This window comes from Natator depressus, chromosome 10 (assembly GCF_965152275.1).
Source record: "Natator depressus isolate rNatDep1 chromosome 10, rNatDep2.hap1, whole genome shotgun sequence".
In the NCBI taxonomy this organism is placed as follows: Eukaryota; Metazoa; Chordata; order Testudines; family Cheloniidae; genus Natator; species Natator depressus.
This window is the reverse complement of record NC_134243.1, coordinates 56,940,947-56,961,439: the sequence shown is the minus strand read 5'-3', so window position 1 is coordinate 56,961,439 and position 20,493 is coordinate 56,940,947. Positions and strand designations below refer to the sequence as shown.

Here is a 20,493-nt window from a genome sequence, read left to right as displayed (position 1 = left end):
TGCTTTTTTTGCAACAGCGTTACACTGTTGACTCATATTTAGCTTTCAGAGTAACAGCCGTGTTAGTCTGTATTCGCAAAAGAAAAGGAGTACTTGTGGCACCTTAGAGACTAACAAATTTACTTGTGGCACCTTAGAGACTAACAAATTTACTTTGTTAGTCTCTAAGGTGCCACATGTTCTCCTTTTCTTTTGCATATTTAGCTTGTGATCCACTATGGCCCCCAGATCCCTTTCCGCAGTACTCCTTCCTAGGTAGTCATTTCCCATTTTGTATGTGTGCAACTGATTGTTCCATGTTATATTATCAATAAGAACTAAGCTGTATATAGGCTCATATTGTATCTCACTCTTGAAAGAAAGTCAAATGAAACAGGAGAGAAAACAAAAAGCCTTTCTAAAGTGGCATTCCAAAATGAACCACCAATTACACTTTCACTTTTAAAAGATGTCCTCCCTTAGGTAGAATTATGCCTTTAGTACTGTGACCTACTAGAGATGCCATATACTTCCTGCTATGCTCCCTAAGATACCCTCGTTTCATGTACAGTTTTGCCCATGAGCAACCAATAATTTTCAAGGACATTTCCTGTGTGATATAATAAATAAAGGCCTATATCTAGGCTTGGCAGAATTCAATTTTTATTTTTTTTATAATTGACAGATAATATCATTGTTTATTTTTAAGCTTTTTTTTTTTTTTTTTTTTTAGTTTTTTCAGCTATTTAAATTTTCAGATGCATGAAATTATGGGGAGTCAGAATTATTTACTGACAGTAGACAGTGGAATTCAAAAAGTTAAAGCTTTAGAAACTGTTAAAACACAAACTGTCAATATCCCATGTCAAAATATATAAACTAAATATCCTTAAATCAACCAATCAGACCTGTTTTTACTATTCGTTCACTAGTCCATTTGTAAAACACCTAACTGAAAAGTCTAAATCACTGCATTTTGATGCTAGTAAGTTCTCAACCAGCATTTTTCTTACTTTGCTTCTCTGTAAATGATGGTTATTGATGGAAATATTTTCCATCGGTTTATGCGCGTGCAGTGAAATCAATGTTTATTAACATTTATCGATAGAAATCTAACCTTTCCAAGCCTATCTGTATCTAACCACAGCAGCTCAGCATAACAGCTGGAACCTTCAAAAGGAACCACGGGGGCTAGGTACACAACTCCAACTGAAAGTCAGTGGGATGCAGGTGCATACCTCCCAGACAACATTAGCATGCTGTTTAGAACAACCTTCACATGGGGAAACACATAAATGGATCCCTAAAGATCCCTAAGCTATAGTTTCCCATTTGGGGCATACCTTGCAAGACCATGCTGTAGTAACCTAAGGGCAAGTTACGGAGAACAGGGGGATAAGAAACGCTAAGACAAATAATACCGTGTTTAATAAATTTGAACCCATTTAAAATAGTGTCATAAATCACTTTAAACAAAAGCTTTCCTCACTGTATAACTTATCCCGCCCCCACTCCCTTCTTCAAATGATGTGTGGTTTGTATTATTCATTAAATAGTGGTAGCTATGAATACTAACATGGAGGAATTTAGTTCCATTTTATTTGTAGTCTCTAGATTTAAGTGATACTTTAAATAATGTGACTTTGGTTTCAAGCCTGCCTTTTCACAGTTTACTTTACATTTACACATGCACATACTTTTCCTAGTTTTTACAGTTTTATTGATCAGAGACCAGTAAATAGCCAAAATTAATCTAGAGCCGCAATATGATGATGGTACATTATTTATATGCTGCAACAACTGTATCTGATGTACTTTGTTTGATAGTATCTTGCCTTCTCCTGAGTAAAGCACAAAATTAGTTAAATGCCTCGAGAATTGTAATAATTCCCGTAAATGATTCACCCAGAGCAGTTTTTCCATGGATACCTATCTGCTTTTTTACTTCTCCAATGATTATAAAATAATACAAGCTCCATTTTCTATCTTAGTCTCTTTATATATCATAGAAGAGCATGTTTCTTAAATTTAGAAAAAAGTGGCTATAATGGCTCAAGTTCATTAGAGAAACAAAAATGACATTTCATTTGAAATAATCTCATGTTACAGTAGGAAATGTTTCCATATATAGCTGTTACAAAAATTGCAAAATATGGTATATATTCTAAAAGAAAAAGGAAGAAACCGGATTATGGAAAATAAACTGTAAGTGGCACTGACATAATTCATTTTCAACCTGGAGTTTTTCATTACTGGAAATCAAGTTCACTTTCTTGATATCTTCCTAATCATTAAAAAATGCTTATTAGGTTTTTAAACAATTTTTTCCAGTAGTAGTTGCTACTCTGAAAGAGTCAAATTTGCATAACACAGACTCTTAAAACTTCACTGAACTCAGAATAAAGCTAAAAAATTATGTAGAAACTTATTTCCACTTCTTCATCATTGAGAGGAAGGGTAATTTAGTGATTAAAGTAGGAGATTGGGAGTCAAGACTTCCGACTCCTGTGCCCCCCCGACACTAATTTGTTGTGTGACTTGAGGGAAAGTCACTTAAAATCCTGTGCACCAATTTCCCCATCTGCAGAATGGGAGGGATAATACTTATCTACATGATTGGGACATTGAGGAGCTTTATTAGTTAACGTACACAAAGTGCTCTTAGATCTACCGACCAAGGACACTGCAGATGAATAATATTTTGTTTGGAGAAGTCTACATGTAAAGTTTCATTTCTTTAGTTTTGTTCAAAGCATCCCCATCAGCTTTGCCTTACACAAATATTTCTCCCCCATTCTGCTGGTGGCTTTTGCCTCACTGTTTCTTATCATGTTGAAGATTTGTGTGTGAGTGCCTTTTCCTGAGTGGCTGCTACCAGTAAGATTCAATCACATCTTCAGCGGCATTCTCCACTGCAGAAGTTTTCAAAAAAATCAATTGTTTGAGGCTTGCATGGGTTTTGCAATGCAGCAGCAGGACCAGATTTTTTTAAATTGACTTTTGGCCTTAACCAATTTAAGATAAAGAGTTAGTCAGATTGTTTTACTGAAAGGGGGAAGGTGGAAAGAAGTCTCTATTAAAGTAAATTAATATCAGTAAAGTTGTTGTACCATCCTAAGGTCATGATAGGTAGCCTTCTTGTAAGTAAACACTACCAGATGCAGATGAAAACTAAACTGATATTAAAAACAGGAAGAGAGACTTGAATTGAGAAATTTCTTCATAGCACACTAAAACACCTCATGGAAGAAGTCGTCCGAGCTGATAAAAAAGGGGAATAAAGCTTCCACCTTTGCAGAAACATAACCCTTTAAGGATAATCTGAAGAAAATATCTATTATCTCACACAAAACAGGAAATTACTAATCATAACATCCACTGCCATGATCACAAGACAATGATGCTCTAGAGGGAATTTAAAACAACATCAAAACAAGTCTACAGACAACCCTTCATAGTTCAAATCTCAGCTGAGTGAATCGTTTTTTGTTGGGTTTTTTGTTGGCAGTTCTTAGGTATCCATTGAAGGGCAGCCATTTTTTTATTTGGGACAGGGGGGAGGAACAGTTCAATAGGCTATTAGAGTAGGATACAGAAGCCAGATCCAATAATATACACTTAAATAAATAACCATGCATATGCCTTAGCAAAACTCAATGAAATGAAATCAAATATCAAACCGCTGCTGAAGCCTAAACCGCTTAATGTGAATAACATTTTGGCCACTATGGCTACACAGCAAATCACTTCAAACCACGCTCTCTTCCATATATGGGAACAAGTGCACAGACAGATATGCTGCCTCTTGTGAATTTCAGATGCATGCACTAGTAACTAAAATTGTCAAATACCCAAGCTCTTTAACCACTCAATTGCCATGGACAAGCGGATGTTTTTGTGACATTCTGCCCCTCCTGCCCTCTTTCCTGCAGAGAGCACTGCACAGCCCTGGGGAAAGAGGGATAGAGGAATCCCTGTTTCTCCTGATCACAGGGACTCTGCAATTCTGCCTAGCACCTATGAGGGCCACACAAATGGTGCTAAGGAAGGCTCCTTGCACCCTTTCCCCTACCACCTGGACACTGTGCACCTGCACCAGGCCAGGAAGAATCCAACCCTTGAATAGCCTCATTGTTTACATTGTCCACAACCATTCATAAAAGCTCAGTGTTCTACAGCTATAATTAGAAACATGTACAGTTTTCTTAACACACATGATAATTATTCTACAAATAAAACAGGCTTGTCTGTCCCTTGAAAGATATATGACAAGACTCAGTATTTTCTTACTAGATGAAACTGGCTGTCTCAAAAGAGCATATATGGATAGACAGGCACTGGAAGCAGAAATGGCATCAGGAGATGAAAGGGGAGAGAAACCCTTTTTTCAAAACAGTAAATGAATAGCTTGAGATTTTAGCTGCAGAAGGGCAGGTCCAATAAAAGATAAATAAGGGAAAACCCTTACTACCTTAGATGAATAAAAGAAAAGCAGAGCAGAACATTTCCATGGCATTCTTAATAGACTCTCACCAAAAAAAAACATTTAACTTCAGTAATGTAGCAAAGACAGAAGAGCTTGATGTTTGCTATGAGGAAATTACTCTGGATGAATTTAAAGCAGCTACTGAAAGACTAAGGAACAATAAATTGCCAGGTAAAGATCAAATTGCAAAACTGCTTAAAGCAAGTGGAAGGGGCAGTATGAAAATCCTGCTATGCCTCTTCAATTTGGTCTGGGAGAAAGAATACACCATAGAAGAAGGGAAAAGAGGGATTACAATCTAACTCCCCCAAAGAGATATTAGAGTTTTGTAACAAGTGGCATGGGATTATGCTGCTTTCAGTCCCAGGGGAAAGTCTGCTATGCCATCACCCTAAGCAGATTTAGAGACAAACAAGTTGTAGATCTTGTGTAGACCAGCTCTTCCTGTGTAATACTGTAGAGCAAAGCAATGAATGGTAGCCCCCAGTAGTCCTGAGTTTTGTGGATTTCCAAAAGGCATTTGATAGTGTAGACAGAAAATCACTGAGACAGATAATATAAAACAACAAAACCATTCAAATTCATTCAAATTATTAAAAAATTGTCTCAGAACATTCAATGTGCAGTAAAGATAAACCAGAAGCTAATGGACTGGTTTAATGTTAACAGTAGTGTCAGGTACAGTTGCATCTTGTCCCCCATCTTGTTTGTCATTGCTATTGACTTTGTTATGTGACAGACTGTCAGTATGGAAACAGACACTGCATGAATAGATGGGGAGCTTGGAGTCTTAGACTTTGCAGTCATCATCTGTTTTATGAATAAATCAGTTAAAGATATGCAGCAACAGACAAATGGTCTTGCAAATTCTGCCAAGCCATTAGATCTTATTATTAATAAATCAAAGATGGAAGTTATGAAAATTAATTTACCTACCAAAGATTTTATCTACTTGGAAGGTGAAGCCTTGAAAACCATTACTAAATGTACTTAGGTGGGTAGCATCATTCACAATTCTGGTGATTCCATATTCAATATAAAGTGCAGAATAGGTAAAGCAACCGATGTATTTCAAAAACTCTACACAGTAGGGAAGTCCAATGTGATTAACAAAACCACCAAATTAAGATCTTTAGAAACACTGTCCTAAATGTTCTCTTCTATGGAGCAGAGTCCTGGAAAATAGTAAGTCCATCCAATGCAAATTGAACAGCTTTCATTATAGGTGTCTGTAGAGAATGTTCAAAGTAAAATGGCCTGATATAATCAGTAATCAAGCCCTAGAATGGGCACAAGTACATGTAACAAGTGGTACGGAAGAAGAGATGGAGCTATTTTGGATATCTTTTAAGAATGCTCACTAATAGGCTACCCACAGAAGCATTTCTTTGGCAATGCCAGAGCAAGAGACTGGTGTGCTTTTACACCATTATAACTTCATCGACTTCAGTAGAGTCACTCCAAATTTAGACTGGTGAATGAAAGGTGGATCAGCTCTGCATCTTGTAACTATGTAACTGTTAGGAGCTGTGATGTCATAATCAGAAGAATCTTTAAGTAATCCAAAGCAATGTACATGGAATTTGATCAAGAGGACAAAAATATAAAAATTAACTAAAACGAACGGTACAACTGGCTGAATTCTTTGATTTGACAAATCTAACAACCCAGCAGTGAACCATTCACAGTTGTCCCCAAAATCAAACACCAACATAAAAAACATCTGGAAACTTAGTCTCCTGCTTTTCCTGTGTTTATCTCACAAAAATAATCTTAGGAAAAATAAACATGCATCAAGGAAGAGGAACATTTTGTATATAATGTCAATGAAAATGATTTTCTTCTTTCATTCTTGTTACACCCTTCAAATGTATCAAGCACAACACAGGAAGAGCGTGATGAGGCTGTGCACACGTCTCAGGGAACACAAACCATACTTTATTTACAGTATGGGCCAGACTTTCAAAAGAGCTCACTACCCACAATCAGGGTCTGTCTTTTATAAAAGAACTCAGCTGTCACAATTCAGGCACCTAAATAACTGGCCAGATTTTCCAAAGACCTTGACATTCTGGGTGCTAGGCATGTTTGAAAACCTGGCCCTTATGTAGGTCAAATCCAGAATTGTTTCTCTGAACCCTCAAATTGTGGGGATTCAGATAATTTGGACCTGCATATTCACAGATTCATAGATATGAACTACCCCAAGCTCTGGATTTGAAGGACCAAAGCTCAAAGCAAAACCAACCCAAATTTTACTTGTTTCTAACACCTATGAACTCAGAAACGGAACCAAATAACTCTAGTATTGCTAAAAAGAAGGCAGAGGAGTGGGGGAAGTCTGAGCTGATAGTATCTTTGCACATGTGTAATCAGTTACTTCCAAGAAGCTACATGCTCTTGTTTTACAGTACTAGGAGCACCCAACACTTTTCTACTGTGGGATGTCACCCTTGGGAGCTTGGCCAGGACTATGAGTCACAGCTCAAAAAGAAATTCCACAAGTATGAAGAATTTTCACACAACTCCTCTTTGTAGGCTTTCAAGTGCAGCTCATCTGTGACACATATTAAGATGATCTCTGCTTTCACACTATGACATTTAATATGATGGCAGAAAACCTTATATGCGGAACACCTTCAAACATAAAGACTCAGATCCTGACCCCTGTTCTGGCTCATTTGCACCACTCCAGTGACACAGAGGCCAAAAAGTTCCCCAGGTACCTGTAAGTTTCCTTGGTACGAGGAATCTTTGGCTGACACAGCTAGCTCTTTGCCACCCCTGAAGGCCCCTGGCATAGGAGGGGTGGCCAGAGTATACAGAACTCTCTGATTATCCCCACAAGCCAGGTGGCTCTTTGGGGGCCATTACAAATTTAAATACCTTTCTGCTGATCTAAACTAAGGTGGGGACAGGCTCAGTGGAAGACTTCCTGGGCATAGCTGAGGAGTCATTCCAAATACTTTTTTGGTTCAGACCAGAAGTTATAGATGCACTGTTTGATTTAGTGATGACTTTATAACAAACTAAGTAAGGTTCAGGGCAGCTTTAAAAGGTGACACCAGAGTAACAACCTCACATACAGTAGAATCCACTAACAATGACCTCATATATAGCAAAACCCCTCTGGGAATGAAGTAGAAAGGAAGTCCTGAATACAGCTGATGGGGAAATTATGAAAAGCCAGTTTTTAAACCTCCTATCATGGTTTTATTTGTAACCATGTCCCTTTCATATACATTCTCCAGAGCCACTGCATTTTTGATAAGGGGACCCTTGACATGAGTCACGCATTGAGGAGAGGAAGGGTTCTTTTTGTTAAGCTACAAGCAAAGGCAACATTATAAAACAAAAATGAGGATCCAAAAAATGTCTAGTAATATTATAAAATCCTGAAATAGTTAATTTTCAGTGACAAAAGGTTTTTATTAATACTACTAATATAAATTGATGTAAGAGAAAAAGAAGCATGGTAATGCCCTCAAAGAGTTCACAAGACTCAACCTCTTTTGGATAGCTCAGTGGTTTGAGCATTGGCCTGCTAAACCCAGGGTTGTGAGTTCAATCCTTGAGGGGGCCATTTAGGGATCGGGGCAAAAATCAGGGATTGGTCCTGCTTTGAGCAGGGGGTTGGACTAGATGACCTCCTGAGGTCCCTTCCAACCCTGATATGCTATGATACTGAAAAATAAGATGTGCTGGAAGGTTGCATGTGTGCTTGAATGCAGTTGATTGCGAGTGTACTGTGCGTTATAATTTTGCAGTAAGAAATGATGAGGGGGGCCTATTTGTGGGTGATTACAGTATGACTTGGGGGTGGTACAAGGCCAAAGACCAAGTGACTTTAACCACATGAGAAATGCAAAAATTCCTTGCTTGAGTGTCTTGCTGCTTTTCTGAAATTGAATTTTTATATATAAAAATAAGGGAAAGCATTCAGCCTGTACATTTACTGGGCATTATTAAACATAGTTATGACATCACTTGTGCCCAATTAGAAAGGTCCATAATGCTTTCAGTGTTCTAAAGTCGTTCCAAAATAAATAATACATCATCAATATTATCTGAGATTCCCCCCCACAACACACACACAAATGAATAATTCTACAATATTAAGGGAATCTAGCGATAAAATGAGAGACCCTGCTTCCTTCTGAGAAAGCTTTAAACTAGCAGCTATAATAGGTGAACAGCTGTTTCTTACCTGATAATGACACACTGGTTTTCTCTGTCAATAATCATGTTCCTGTACATGTTGTCCGCTAGAGCATAGATATGTGGTGGATTTTCATACTGAGCCTATGGGAGGGGGTTGGGGAATATAATGTAAATTTCAGACAGATCATTAAATACCACAGAAAAAAATAATATAAGTATTTATCACGGAAGAGTTTCTTGCTAGGACAGAAAATTCTGCATCTTAAATTGAGCCTCAGACTTCAGCAGTTACATATTAAAATCAATTTTTGTCCTGGCTGAGATATGTAAACACTCTATTTTAAAAATGTAGAATACTTAAATATATACCTGTCCAAGAGAAACTCACATAATTTATGCCCCTTTCAGAAGTGGCCTTAAGCTAACAAATAAACACTGCACAGAGCCTCAGGCTGATTGGCCATGTGAGACCACCCCCCACCCCATTCAGACTGAATAGCATACGTAGTTTTCGGTCTACGGACATGCCTGATTCCAGTGCAGCAGATTGAGTTACCTGTGCCCTCCCTCTGCCCCATACTTACAGCCCAATTTTCAAAATTGGCCTCTACTTTTGTGTGCCTCTGTGTTTTGGTGTCCAGCTTTAGAGATCTAAGGTATAGATAGCTGGTGAAAAATTCCTCTTGTATAGGGGAACTGTCTGCTGTGGGAAACCTGATCAAACTTAAATCAATACATGAATCTGTTTTGCAAGCTTAACTCTGTCTCAGAGAATCCAGCATGTAAATGGAGGGAGAAGCAGGACCTCATTAAAATTAGATGCTGCATCCAAATTAAGTTAGTCTAGGCCAGTAAGTTCCACCACCACCAAAACCAGTCAACATATACTCATATTAGTCCAAACAAAGAGCGAAGAACCTTTACATACAATTGAATATCTGCAATATCTTATAGGAAACTTTACTTACAGCTCCCTGGTACATTTCAATTTCCTTTTCTCCAAAGTATGGCATCTGTTTGAAAGGATTCACAGAGATTAATACAGATCCAATATATGTCTGTATTCAAGAGCAGTTAAGGTTCATGAGACCTCCTCAGTGGCTATAATTTCATAAAGCATTACCTTATTACTGGTGATATAATATTTTGAGCTATAAATATTATCAATAAAACAAAGCTTTACAAAAATAATTGGGTTTTCCCATCAATGCTGTTAAATAACTATAACTTTCAACAATCCTTAATAGTAAGAATGATATTACTGAGGCTTACAAATACAAACATATCGCATATGATTCGGAAAATATTTATTTTAATTTTTTTAGCACAAGTTAACTGTTGAGCTCAGGAGCATGTATCTGAGGACAAAAAAAAAAAAGACACTTTCAGTAAAAATACAAAAAAGGAAATTATATATTTGAACTGTTTAGCCACTTCTGGAGTGTCTTATTGACAGCTTGAGAAGGACTAGCTGTTGTGAACGTGACAAAAAGCAGCATTTTAAAGGGACTGTCTGAACTCTCAGTGGTGTAAACTTCAGTGGAGCTACCTGATGTACAGATGTTAAGCAAAAAGAAAAGGAGTACTTGTGGCACCGTAGAGACTAACAAATTTATTTGAGCATAAGCTTTCGTGAGCTACAGCTCACTTCATCGGATGCATTCAGTGGAAAATACAGTGGGGAGATTTATATACACAGAGAACATGAAACAATGGGTGTTATCATGCACACAGTAAGGAGAGTGATCACTTAAGATGATCTAATATCAGCAGGAGAGCTGTATTTTCCACTGAATGCATCCGATGAAGTGAGCTGTAGCTCACGAAAGCTTATGCTCAAATAAATTGGTTAGTCTCTAAGGTGCCACAAGTACTCCTTTTCTTTTTGCGAATACAGACTACCCCGGCTGCTACTCTGAAAGAAGTGAAGCAGCATACTCTCAGGTTGGGTCAGTTCTCTGATGAGAGACTTACTAAGGGTGCTGCAGGAAGTCGTGTTGGTGATTCAGTAGGTGGCACTGTTCTAGGCAAGTTACTGTGAAAGCAGCACCCCAGAATGGTGTTGTAGGGCAGTGGCTCTCAACCTTGCCAGACTACTGTACCCCTTTCAGGAATCTGATTTGTCTTGCATAACCTCAAGTTTCACCTCACTTAAAAAATACTTGCTTATAAAATCAGCCATAAAAATACAGAAGTGTCACAGCACACTATTGTTGAAAAATTTCTTACTTTCTCATTTTTACCATATAATTATAAAATAAATCAATTGGTATATAAATATTGTACTTACATTTCAGTGTATAGTATATACAGCAGTATAAACAAGTCATTGTCTGTATGAAATTTTAGTTTGTATTGACTTCACTAGTGCTTTTTATGTAGCCAGTTGTAAAACCAGGCAAATATCTCGATGAGTTGATGTACCCTCTGGAAGACCTCTGTGTACCCCCAGGGGTGCATGTACCCCTGGTTGAGAACCACTTTTATAGGAGGCTACTCTGGTGTCCTGGTTAAATTCTGCTTTGGGTAATTACATTCTGCTACCTGAAATCCTCCTGCAGATTCATGGATATGGAAAACCGTAAATTTCGCTAATTAGCAACCCCTCATTTGCCAGCAAAAAGTTGCTATTATCTGCAGTTGCTAATAAGCGGCAACAGCCAGGGAAGGAAGCACTGGGATGTGCCTTCCTTGGCTGCAGCCCTACAAACCTGCCTGAGAGCAGGGTAGCAGTAGGGAAGGGGGCTTCAGCCCAGATGCTGGGGCTTTCCATTGTGAGTGGGGGTGCTAGAGCCCACAAAGTTGCATACTACCTCTTCCTGCGCTCTCCAGGAGTTGGGGCTCAGCACATCCCAGCGATTCCTTTCCTGTGCACAGTCCCACAGCAGGGTGCAACCTAGAGAGTGCAGGGAGAGGTACTGTACAGCTCTAGCATATGGGCTCCAGCCCCTCTCCCTGCTACTGCGTGGCCCAGAGCCTCCCCTTGCAGCCCCACACCTTCTGCGTGGTCCCTTGCAGGACTGTGGTCCCAGAAGGAAGCACTGAGATGTGCTGAGTGCTGGCCCCAGGCTGGTTTATTCGGCTGCAGCCAGAGAAGGCAAGTCTTAGCACTTCCTTCTCTAGTTGCAGCCCCAAAAACCTGCCTGTAAGGGGTGCTCAGCACATCCAAGCGCTTCCTTTTGGGGCAGCAGCCTTGCAAACTGCCTGCAGGTGGCGCCTTTCTTCCAAAAAGAGGTGGTAATAAGCCACATGCTATTGCTAATATCCAAATCCTAGTAACAATGATGTTTAATGGGATGGGATTAGTTCCTGGCAATATATTGCCATTAACCAGAAGTTGCTAATATCAGGATTGCTATTAAGTGGAATCTATTGTACTTCACTTCCTCTCCTCAACTGTTATATAGCTGTGCTGTGCACTCTTACATAGCTGCAGTGTTTTATTGCGGAGAATTTAATGGATGGATGAAGTAATTCCTCTGTGCGTGTGTAATATATGTATAAATATATATTACACACGCCTATATACGGTTTGTAAAACATGTTAGGATCCTTTGGAATGAAAGATGTTATCTGCTTGTAGGTGGTGACTGATACTATTTTACAGTCAGACCTACTTCACTGGTGCTTGGATTTAGCTGTGTGTCTATGTGCAAGAGCCCAATTTAGTAAGGATTTCAGATTCTATTTAGCAATCTGGAAGCATTCATGGGTAAACAATCTACTGTTTAAACACTTCCCTACCCCCAAATTGTAGAATTAGCATTTAGTGCCCTACATAAGAATCTATTGTTATGGAATAATAGCTACAAAATGATGTCATGTTAGCCAGCGAGGAAATAAAAGTTACTGGACATAATTTCTATATTGTGAATTTGCAGTGCTCCACTCATACATTTTTGGATTTGATTCAGAAAAGAATGACAACATCCAGGGCACCAATATGGTAAACCACGAACTCATTATGTCAGTATAAACATGAAATGATTGTTTTCTGCTCAGAAACAATGTCAGCATTTAGTGGAAAGATTCAGTAATCTCTGCCCAAAGTGGCACAGACCAATGTTCATTCATAGATGGACACATTAACAACTGAAAATTCAGGAACTCATCTCTAGATTAAAAATAAAATAAAATAAATAAAAGCCTGCACAAACTGGAGAGGGATAAAAAAGGAATAATAGTATTTACAACAAGAATCTAAAATCTAACGTGTCTGATTTAACCATGAATTCTTCTGAAAAACACTTAGTAATACCACTTTGTTAGACAGATAATTTTAACACAAATGCCACATTTTTATAGGGAGAAAATGAAGTATCAGACATGCTTTCATCAGTGCAAAACACAGGACTAAAAACTTCGCAAGAGTAACCCAAGAGAGACGAAGCTCCAAAGGAACAAAGGTGTTTTGTGCTACTAAATGGTGGAGTACTATCTCCTGGCCGCAACTTTTTGCTCAGTGTGTAAAGCATTTTGCTTAATCCCACATGAACTTTCATATAAAATGCTCAGCATCTTTCAGTGATCTGCTTTCATGGATGGATGGAACAAGATATATATAATATATATTAATTAGTCTTATACTCTATAGCTGCAAGCCCACATTGCCCGAGTAAAAACATGCCCATAAAGGATACAAAGATGAAATCGTCCATGTATCGTTTCTTTAGATTCTCCACTATGGAATCCTCTGTGATTTTGGAGAGAAGGACCATATCATCCACTCCACTGTGCTTGACATTGTGACTCTGCCAGTGATATCGGTAGTGCCCCTTGCTGCCCTGTAAAATAATTTAATAGGTATTGAAGAGATACAGATTTCTCATTAGCTTTAAAAATTAAAGAGTCAGTTCATTCATATATGCTGATCCCCAAAATATTTTCTCACATTAAACAGCAACCCCCATCTCTTGCTTGGACTCAGAGACAAATAAAAAGGCCTCTCTTTACACACAAATAATGTTAACTTCAAAATTTTCAGTTATTGAAAGTATCAGTCACTCATCAATCTATTTGGTTTATCAAAGAGCAGGTTTGTAGGTGATTTGATCATGGTCTACAAGAACCTACATGGGGAGAGATTTCCAAAAATACACAGCTCTTTAATTTAGAAAAGAAAGGCATAATGAGACCCAATGATTGGAAACTGAAGCTCAAAAAACCCCCAGACTATAAATAAGGTGCAAACATTTAACAATGACAATAATTAAGCACTGGAACAACGAACAAGGGATACGGTGGATTCTCTATTACTTGCAGTCTTTAAGTCAAGACTGGATATTTTTCTAAATGAATACACTATAACTCAAACAGAAGTTATTAATTTGATGCAGGAATTATTTTATGGATTGTGTAATGCAGGAGGTCGGATGGTTTGATCATAATGTTTCCTTCTCACCTTAAAATCTATGAATTCTTGTATTTAGCTGACATTTACATATGAATTCTCTCAGCAGGCTACAGCATGCCAGAGGAACTACTGTACTCTATGGTTACTACTGAAGTCTCGAAATATTACAAAGTGTACCACTTTAAACTAAAGCCAGGCTCAATGGGTCGTGATCAATGGCTCCATGTCTAGTTGGCAGCCGGTATTAAACGGAGTGCTCCAGGAATCGGTCCTGGGGTCGTTTTTGTTCAATATCTTCATTAATGATCTGGAGGATGGCGTGGACTGCAAACCCTCAACAAGTCTGCAGATGATACTAAACTGGGAGGAGTGGTAGATACGCTAGAGGGTAGGATAAGATACAGAGGGACCTAGACAAATTAGAGGATTGGGCCAAAAGAAATCTGATGAGGTTCAATAAGGACAAGTGCAGAGTCCTGCATTTAGGATGGAAGAATCCCATGCACTGCTACAGACAAGGGACCGAGTGGCTAGGCAGCAGTTCTGTAGAAAAAGACCTAGGGATTACAGTGGACGAGAAGCTGGATACGAGTCAACAGTGTGCCCTTGTTGCCAAGAAGGCTAACGGCATTTTGGGCTGTATAAATAGGAGCATTGCCAGCAGATCCAGGGACGTAATCATTCCCTTCTATTCGGCATTGGTGAGGCCTCATCTGGAGTACTGTGTCCAGTTTTGGGCCCCACACTACAAGAATGTGGAAAAACTGGAAAGAATCTAGAGGAGGGCAACAAATATGATTAGGGGGCTGGAGCACATGACTTATGAGGAGAGGTTGAGGGAACTGGGATTATTTAGTCTGCAGAAGAGAAGAATGAGGGGGGATTTGATAGCTGCTTTTCAGATAACTACCTGAAAGGGGGTTCCAAAGAGGATGGATCTAGACTGTTCTCAGTGGTAGCAGATGACAGAACGAGGAGTAATGGTCTCAAGTTGCAGTGGGGGAGGTTTAGGTTGGCTATTAGGAAAAACTTTTTCACTGGGAGGGTGGTGAAGCACTGGAATGGGTTACCTAGGAAGATGGTAGAATTTCCTTCCTTAGAGGTTTTTAAGGTCAGGCTTCACAAAACCCTGGCTGGGATGATTTAGTTGTGGATTGGTCCTGCTTTGAGCATGAGGTTGGACTAGATGACCTCCTGAGGTCCCTTCCAACCCTGATATTTGATGATTCTGTGATTATTCTATTGACAATTGGAAGTGCCTCTTTACAAAATATTACTTACTATGACTTAATTGATGATTTTGTAAAGAAAAAGTGTAGGAAAAAAGCTATCTGAATAAATATATTGTTTTTCAAATTGAATACATTTCAGAGGAAATTAACTTTTATTTTTCCCTTCATGCGTCATCTATACTTTTTATTTTTACACATTTTTCATGTTAGCATAACGCAAATAAGGCTTTCATCTAGACCAGAAGTTCTCAAACTCTGGTCCAGAACTCCATTCAGGTGGACCGAGGAAAGGTTATTAAGTTTTTTTTATAAAGCGCTCTTATCCAAAGCACTTTATAATAGTTAGCTAACAGTACAAACAACATTTGGAAAGATCATTAAGTGGTCCACCGAGACCCTCAGCAGTTTTCAAGTGGTCTGTGGAGGGGGAAAAAAAAGACTACAAAAACAATCGAGATGCCTCACTTTATTTTCATTTACTTCCTATTACTTATAATATAGGAGGAGGATGAAGAAAAAAAGAATGAAAAACAGCGGGGGAGATAAGAGAGAATGTTTTTTTTCTGGGCTGGGTCCCCGGGGGGCCCCCCAAAAATAAAGCTGTGCCCAGGGCCCTACTAACTCTAAATCTGCCACTGGGTGGTACGTGAACCAATAAAAGTTTGGGAGCCGCTGAGTTAGCTAACCTGCCGCAAAACATAGCGAAGACAAGGCACATCAGTTTTACAGAGAGGTAAACTTGACAAGGTCAAGAACCATGATGTGGGTATGGGTATGACCTCACCTAGCTATCTTGCAGTAAACACTACAAATGCTTTGTCTTCCCTTAGGATTTTACAGTGAGATAACACTGTCAGTGAAGACAAAGCCTAAGGGCTTGACTACACTTGCAAGTTACAGCGCAATAAAGGAGCCCCGGGCACACTAGCTCACGTGCCTACCCGTCCACACTGGCAAGGCACGTAGAGCGCTCTGACTCCGCAGCTACAGCGCTGCTGGTACTCCACCTCAGCGAGTAGAATAACGTTTGCTATGCCCCCATTGGAGCGCCGCAGCGCCAGTGTGGACGAGGTGTTGCTTTACTGTGCTTTGATCAGCCTCCGGAAACGTCCCATAATCCCCTTAAGTCAAGTGGCCACTCTTGTCATTGTTGTGAAATCGGCTGCAGGAATGCGGCTGCTTTTCAGTTCCGAGAAAAAGCAAACATTTACTGAGAAAGAGGCGGGGGAGGAGAGGTCTGAACTTACAAGACAGCATGCTGACACACTCTCAGCACCTCAAAAACCCACTCTCTCTCCCCCCACATACACACAACACACTCCCTGTCACACTCCACCCCATCCCACCCCCCATTTGAAAAGCACGTTGCAGTCACTTGCATGCTGGGATAGCTGCCCATAATGCACCGCTCCCAATGCTGCTGCAAGTGCCGCAAATGTGGCCATGCCAATGCGCTGTCAGCTGTCAGTGTGGACAGACTGCAGCACTTTCCCTACTGCATTCTACGAAGACTGGTTTAACTCACAGTGCTCTGCATCTACAAGTGTAGCCATGCCCTAAGTAGCTGTAAAAAGAGGAGCTTGGCAGATTTAAACAAACCTCAGTCGGCGCTGAGTTCTCAAAAACACAGGCTGGAAGAGAGCCCCAGGGTATCACACTGCCAGGGGTCCCTCAGCAACTCTGCTGATGTTCTCTAAAACCAATGCTTGGAGTAGATTTAGGCTATGTCTACACTGGCAACTAAACGACAAAACTTTTGTCTTTCAGAGGTGTTTAAAAAAAAACAAAACCACCAACCCTAAAAGACAAAAATTTTGCCACCACCGAGTGCCAGTGTGAACAGTGCATTGTCGTCAGGAGCGCTCTCCTGCCGACAACGCAAACACCGCTCGTGGCGGGTAGAAGGTTTTTGTCAGCAGGAGAGCCAACAAACGGCGGCTACACTGTGCAACTTTTAGCAATATGGCTGTGGAGACACAGCCGTGTCGCTAAAAGTTGTGTATTGTAGACATAGCCATAGGAACTAAGGCTGGGCAAGGAAACAGGAATAAAGGTGTGTAAAGCATTACTGTCAGCTTTTATTTTTCATTCTGTTGCTGTTCCACGCTTATGATCAGACCCACTTTGCATTCTGACAAGAAGAATATTTGTGGGTCATATAATGACTTCCTGTGAGCTAACATTCTGCTGTTAGAGATACCCCACTTTAGGAATGCCAATGCAATAGCTAGCATATTCAACTCAATTGTTAGATTGAAAACTGACAACACCAGCAGATATTGATTGATCACATGATTATAGTCAGTTTTATTCTGTTATTCCTCTGTTATAAATGCTTTGAAACATTCAAAACTGTAAACAAGCTAGAAATTAAGATTAAGATGCAGTTTCCATTTTTCTGATCTCTCAAGTCTCAGCAACAGACAACAAGTGTCATTCTACAGTCACTTTGGACTACACTGTATCTTCTAATAGTGCAAGTCAACTGTTAATTAAAACAAACAGATATGGCTATTTGAATCTTGAAGAAGACAGAAGGGTGGCAAAGATGGTAAAGCACTGAAGCCCGAGATTTTATAACTGTTGTCACTTGTGCAGCATAATTGAAATGCGGAATATGTAAGATAAATTCCCTGCTTACATAATTCCACAAATTATGGGTTACAAGCACATCATTATTGTTTTCTTCAGAATGTAAGCAGATGGATCAAATGCTGCAGCTGGATTTTTATTTACAGAAGTTTGGATGTCAGACTCCACCTTGTGTTACAATGGCAACTGTGTTTTTATTTCTGTCCTTATTGTGAAAAAGACCAAGAAACGACAACATCCTACGCTACAAGTATTTGATGTAGCTATAAAAAGGTTGGGTCACGCTGGGACACACAACAGGGTTTTTCTTTAACTGAGGAAAGCAAAATATTTTGTAGTTCAGACCATTTTAAAGTGCTTTGTCTAAAAATATAACACTTAAAACAAGAAATCTGAAGAGGCTGCACACACAGTCCCTGAGGAAGGGCTAGGCATGCCTAATGTCTCGCTGCAGCAGCTCTCTCTAGCCATCTGAATAAGCAGAATTTGTAAGAGCTTTTGCCAGAGGGATGGTCACCAGAGCCTTTGGCTGCATCTACAGTCAAAGACATGGACCTGTAATTCACCCTCAGTGCAGCTCCAGATCATGGCAACCTTCTCTCCAGCAAAGGTGATTCACAGCTCCCAAAAGGGTGCAAGATGTTTACTTTCCCCAGTTAAAGGTGTGACTTTTTTTTTCTAGCCACAACAAATACTTGCAGGTGAAGCATCTGTGTTCCCCTCCCAACCAGAACAGAAATATGAGCTTAGAGCTGCCATGGTAACACAAGATGTCATGGAGGTAAAAACGCCTGCCCTCCATCTACACAACAGTTTCCACCACTGCTAACCCACCAGAGCTATACCAGTAGGGAATCATGCGTTTCATTTTTTCCCTTGGCATATAGAAGGTCTTTTAGGGTGTGCTTCTGAGAGGGGAAGAGGAATAGAAAACACAGTGATCCCAAAAGATGCCTCAAAACTTTTATCCACTTTCCCATAGTTAGGCTCACAATTAAGGTAATTAGCCTCAAAACCTAAACCAAAAAGTGGTTTTTGGTTATCAGGGCTCCCTTCAACCCAATCTTTATTTAGAACCATTCTCTGTGAAATCCTCATTTTAAAGCATGTCTGTACGCTAAGCAATGAATCCACTTATCTATAAACATGGGTTGTACTCATTTTTTCTATCCTTTTAAAAAAAGATCTAACCCTATTTGTGTGCTCCAGACCTTTTTTCTTTCTTTTTTTAATCTAAAGAATTATCTGGGGACCAAAATAAGGACACAGCTACTCAGCAGTCGCATCAGCTATCAAAATACTTATAATTTACAATCCATTTATAGTAGTTTTTCACATATTTCTCCAGCATGAAAAGATATGTTATCAGTAGAAAAATACTCTGGAAATTTTAATGTGAATTTCAATCCCAGGTTGTGGTGATCAAAAATCAAACGGCAACAACAAGAGAGAAAAGTGCTTAAAACAGCTGCTATATATGTAGGTTAAGAAGAAGAATAGGAATATTGCTGCAACAGTAAGAGAATATTTGAAAGAGGAAATGAAAGTAAGGAGAGCAAAAGAAGCCAAAGAGACTGACTAAGATAAAAGGCAAATGCTTTAAATTAAACATGAGGGAAACATTAAGAAAGGAAGACAAAAAAGCAGTGCTGAAGATCTGAGGAAATGACAAAGAAAAGGTATTCAGTTTTTAGTTGTAGGACAGGCAGATTGAACAAAGAAGGAAAATAAAAACACTATAAATGCACTGAAGAACAGAATAAGAAAAAAGAAGGCCAGAAAACTCACATCCTAAAAAGCACAGTTAGGGATATAAAATAGAAAAAAGGAAATTTCTGTGATGGCTAAAGTTATTTTCTTGCATTGAGGCAACTGCGGTTTTGAATAGCACTTCTACTTTGTGAAGGTTGTTTCCCCAGTCTTGGTTTGTGAGTGTGAGGCATCCATAGACTGCATATGCTACACCCTACTTCAGTGAGTCAGGGACCAATACCAAAAACAGCAGGAATTCTTATAAGGTAAAATAAATAAATAAAATGTTACCAAAGTGAAAAAATGTATGTAAAAGCCAAAATAAATGGCTACATCACTGTTTCTGCCTGGTGATTTTGGGGATTACATATTGTATTATTTGGAATATTTACCGTTTTTTTAGCTGAGACTATTTCGAAAGGTTCCAAAGAATACTCTTCTCAAAGGAGCGCAATATTGTGAGAATTTAATACAGTTGAAGTGTGAATTTCAACTTAATCTTGACTCCAGGGTTACTCCGGTGCCTCCATAATGCATTATGGGCTGGATCATGCTCCCAACGAAATCCATCGATGGCAAAACTCCCATTGACTTCAGTGGGACAGGCTTAGGCCCCACAGCGGCAAAATTCAATCCTGGTATATGCAGGTACAACTCCACTGTTTTTAGGTAAGTGGCACCATTTACACCAAGGATCAATTTGGCTGTCTCCGTACAGTATACGTGTATCTACATGTTGTACAAGTTATGAACATACAGGAAAAAACAACACTATGTTCCTCATCCTCTTTTGCTGGATTGCTATAGAAATACCTTATCTACATACTGTGACCCTTCTCTGCCCTCTTGTTATATACAAAAGAATTTTACATGACTGTACAAATATATCTATGCAACAATACAAAACATGTATGTAGTAGTAAAAGGATATTTTTTAA

The 20,493-nt window shown here is 39.3% G+C and overlaps 1 protein-coding gene across 1 annotated transcript in view; it reads right to left on the bottom strand.

Annotated features, from left to right (window-relative positions):
• Positions 1-20,493, bottom strand: part of MYO1E (myosin IE) — a 142,275-nt gene that overhangs the window by 72,311 nt on the left and 49,471 nt on the right. The window contains exons 2-4 of the mRNA XM_074966252.1: positions 13,267-13,410; positions 9,595-9,684; positions 8,673-8,767 (exon numbers count right to left, since the gene is read on the bottom strand). Of these exons, the coding sequence (XP_074822353.1) occupies positions 8,673-8,767; positions 9,595-9,684; positions 13,267-13,410 (329 nt within the window). The remainder of the gene's footprint in view (positions 1-8,672; positions 8,768-9,594; positions 9,685-13,266; positions 13,411-20,493) is intronic.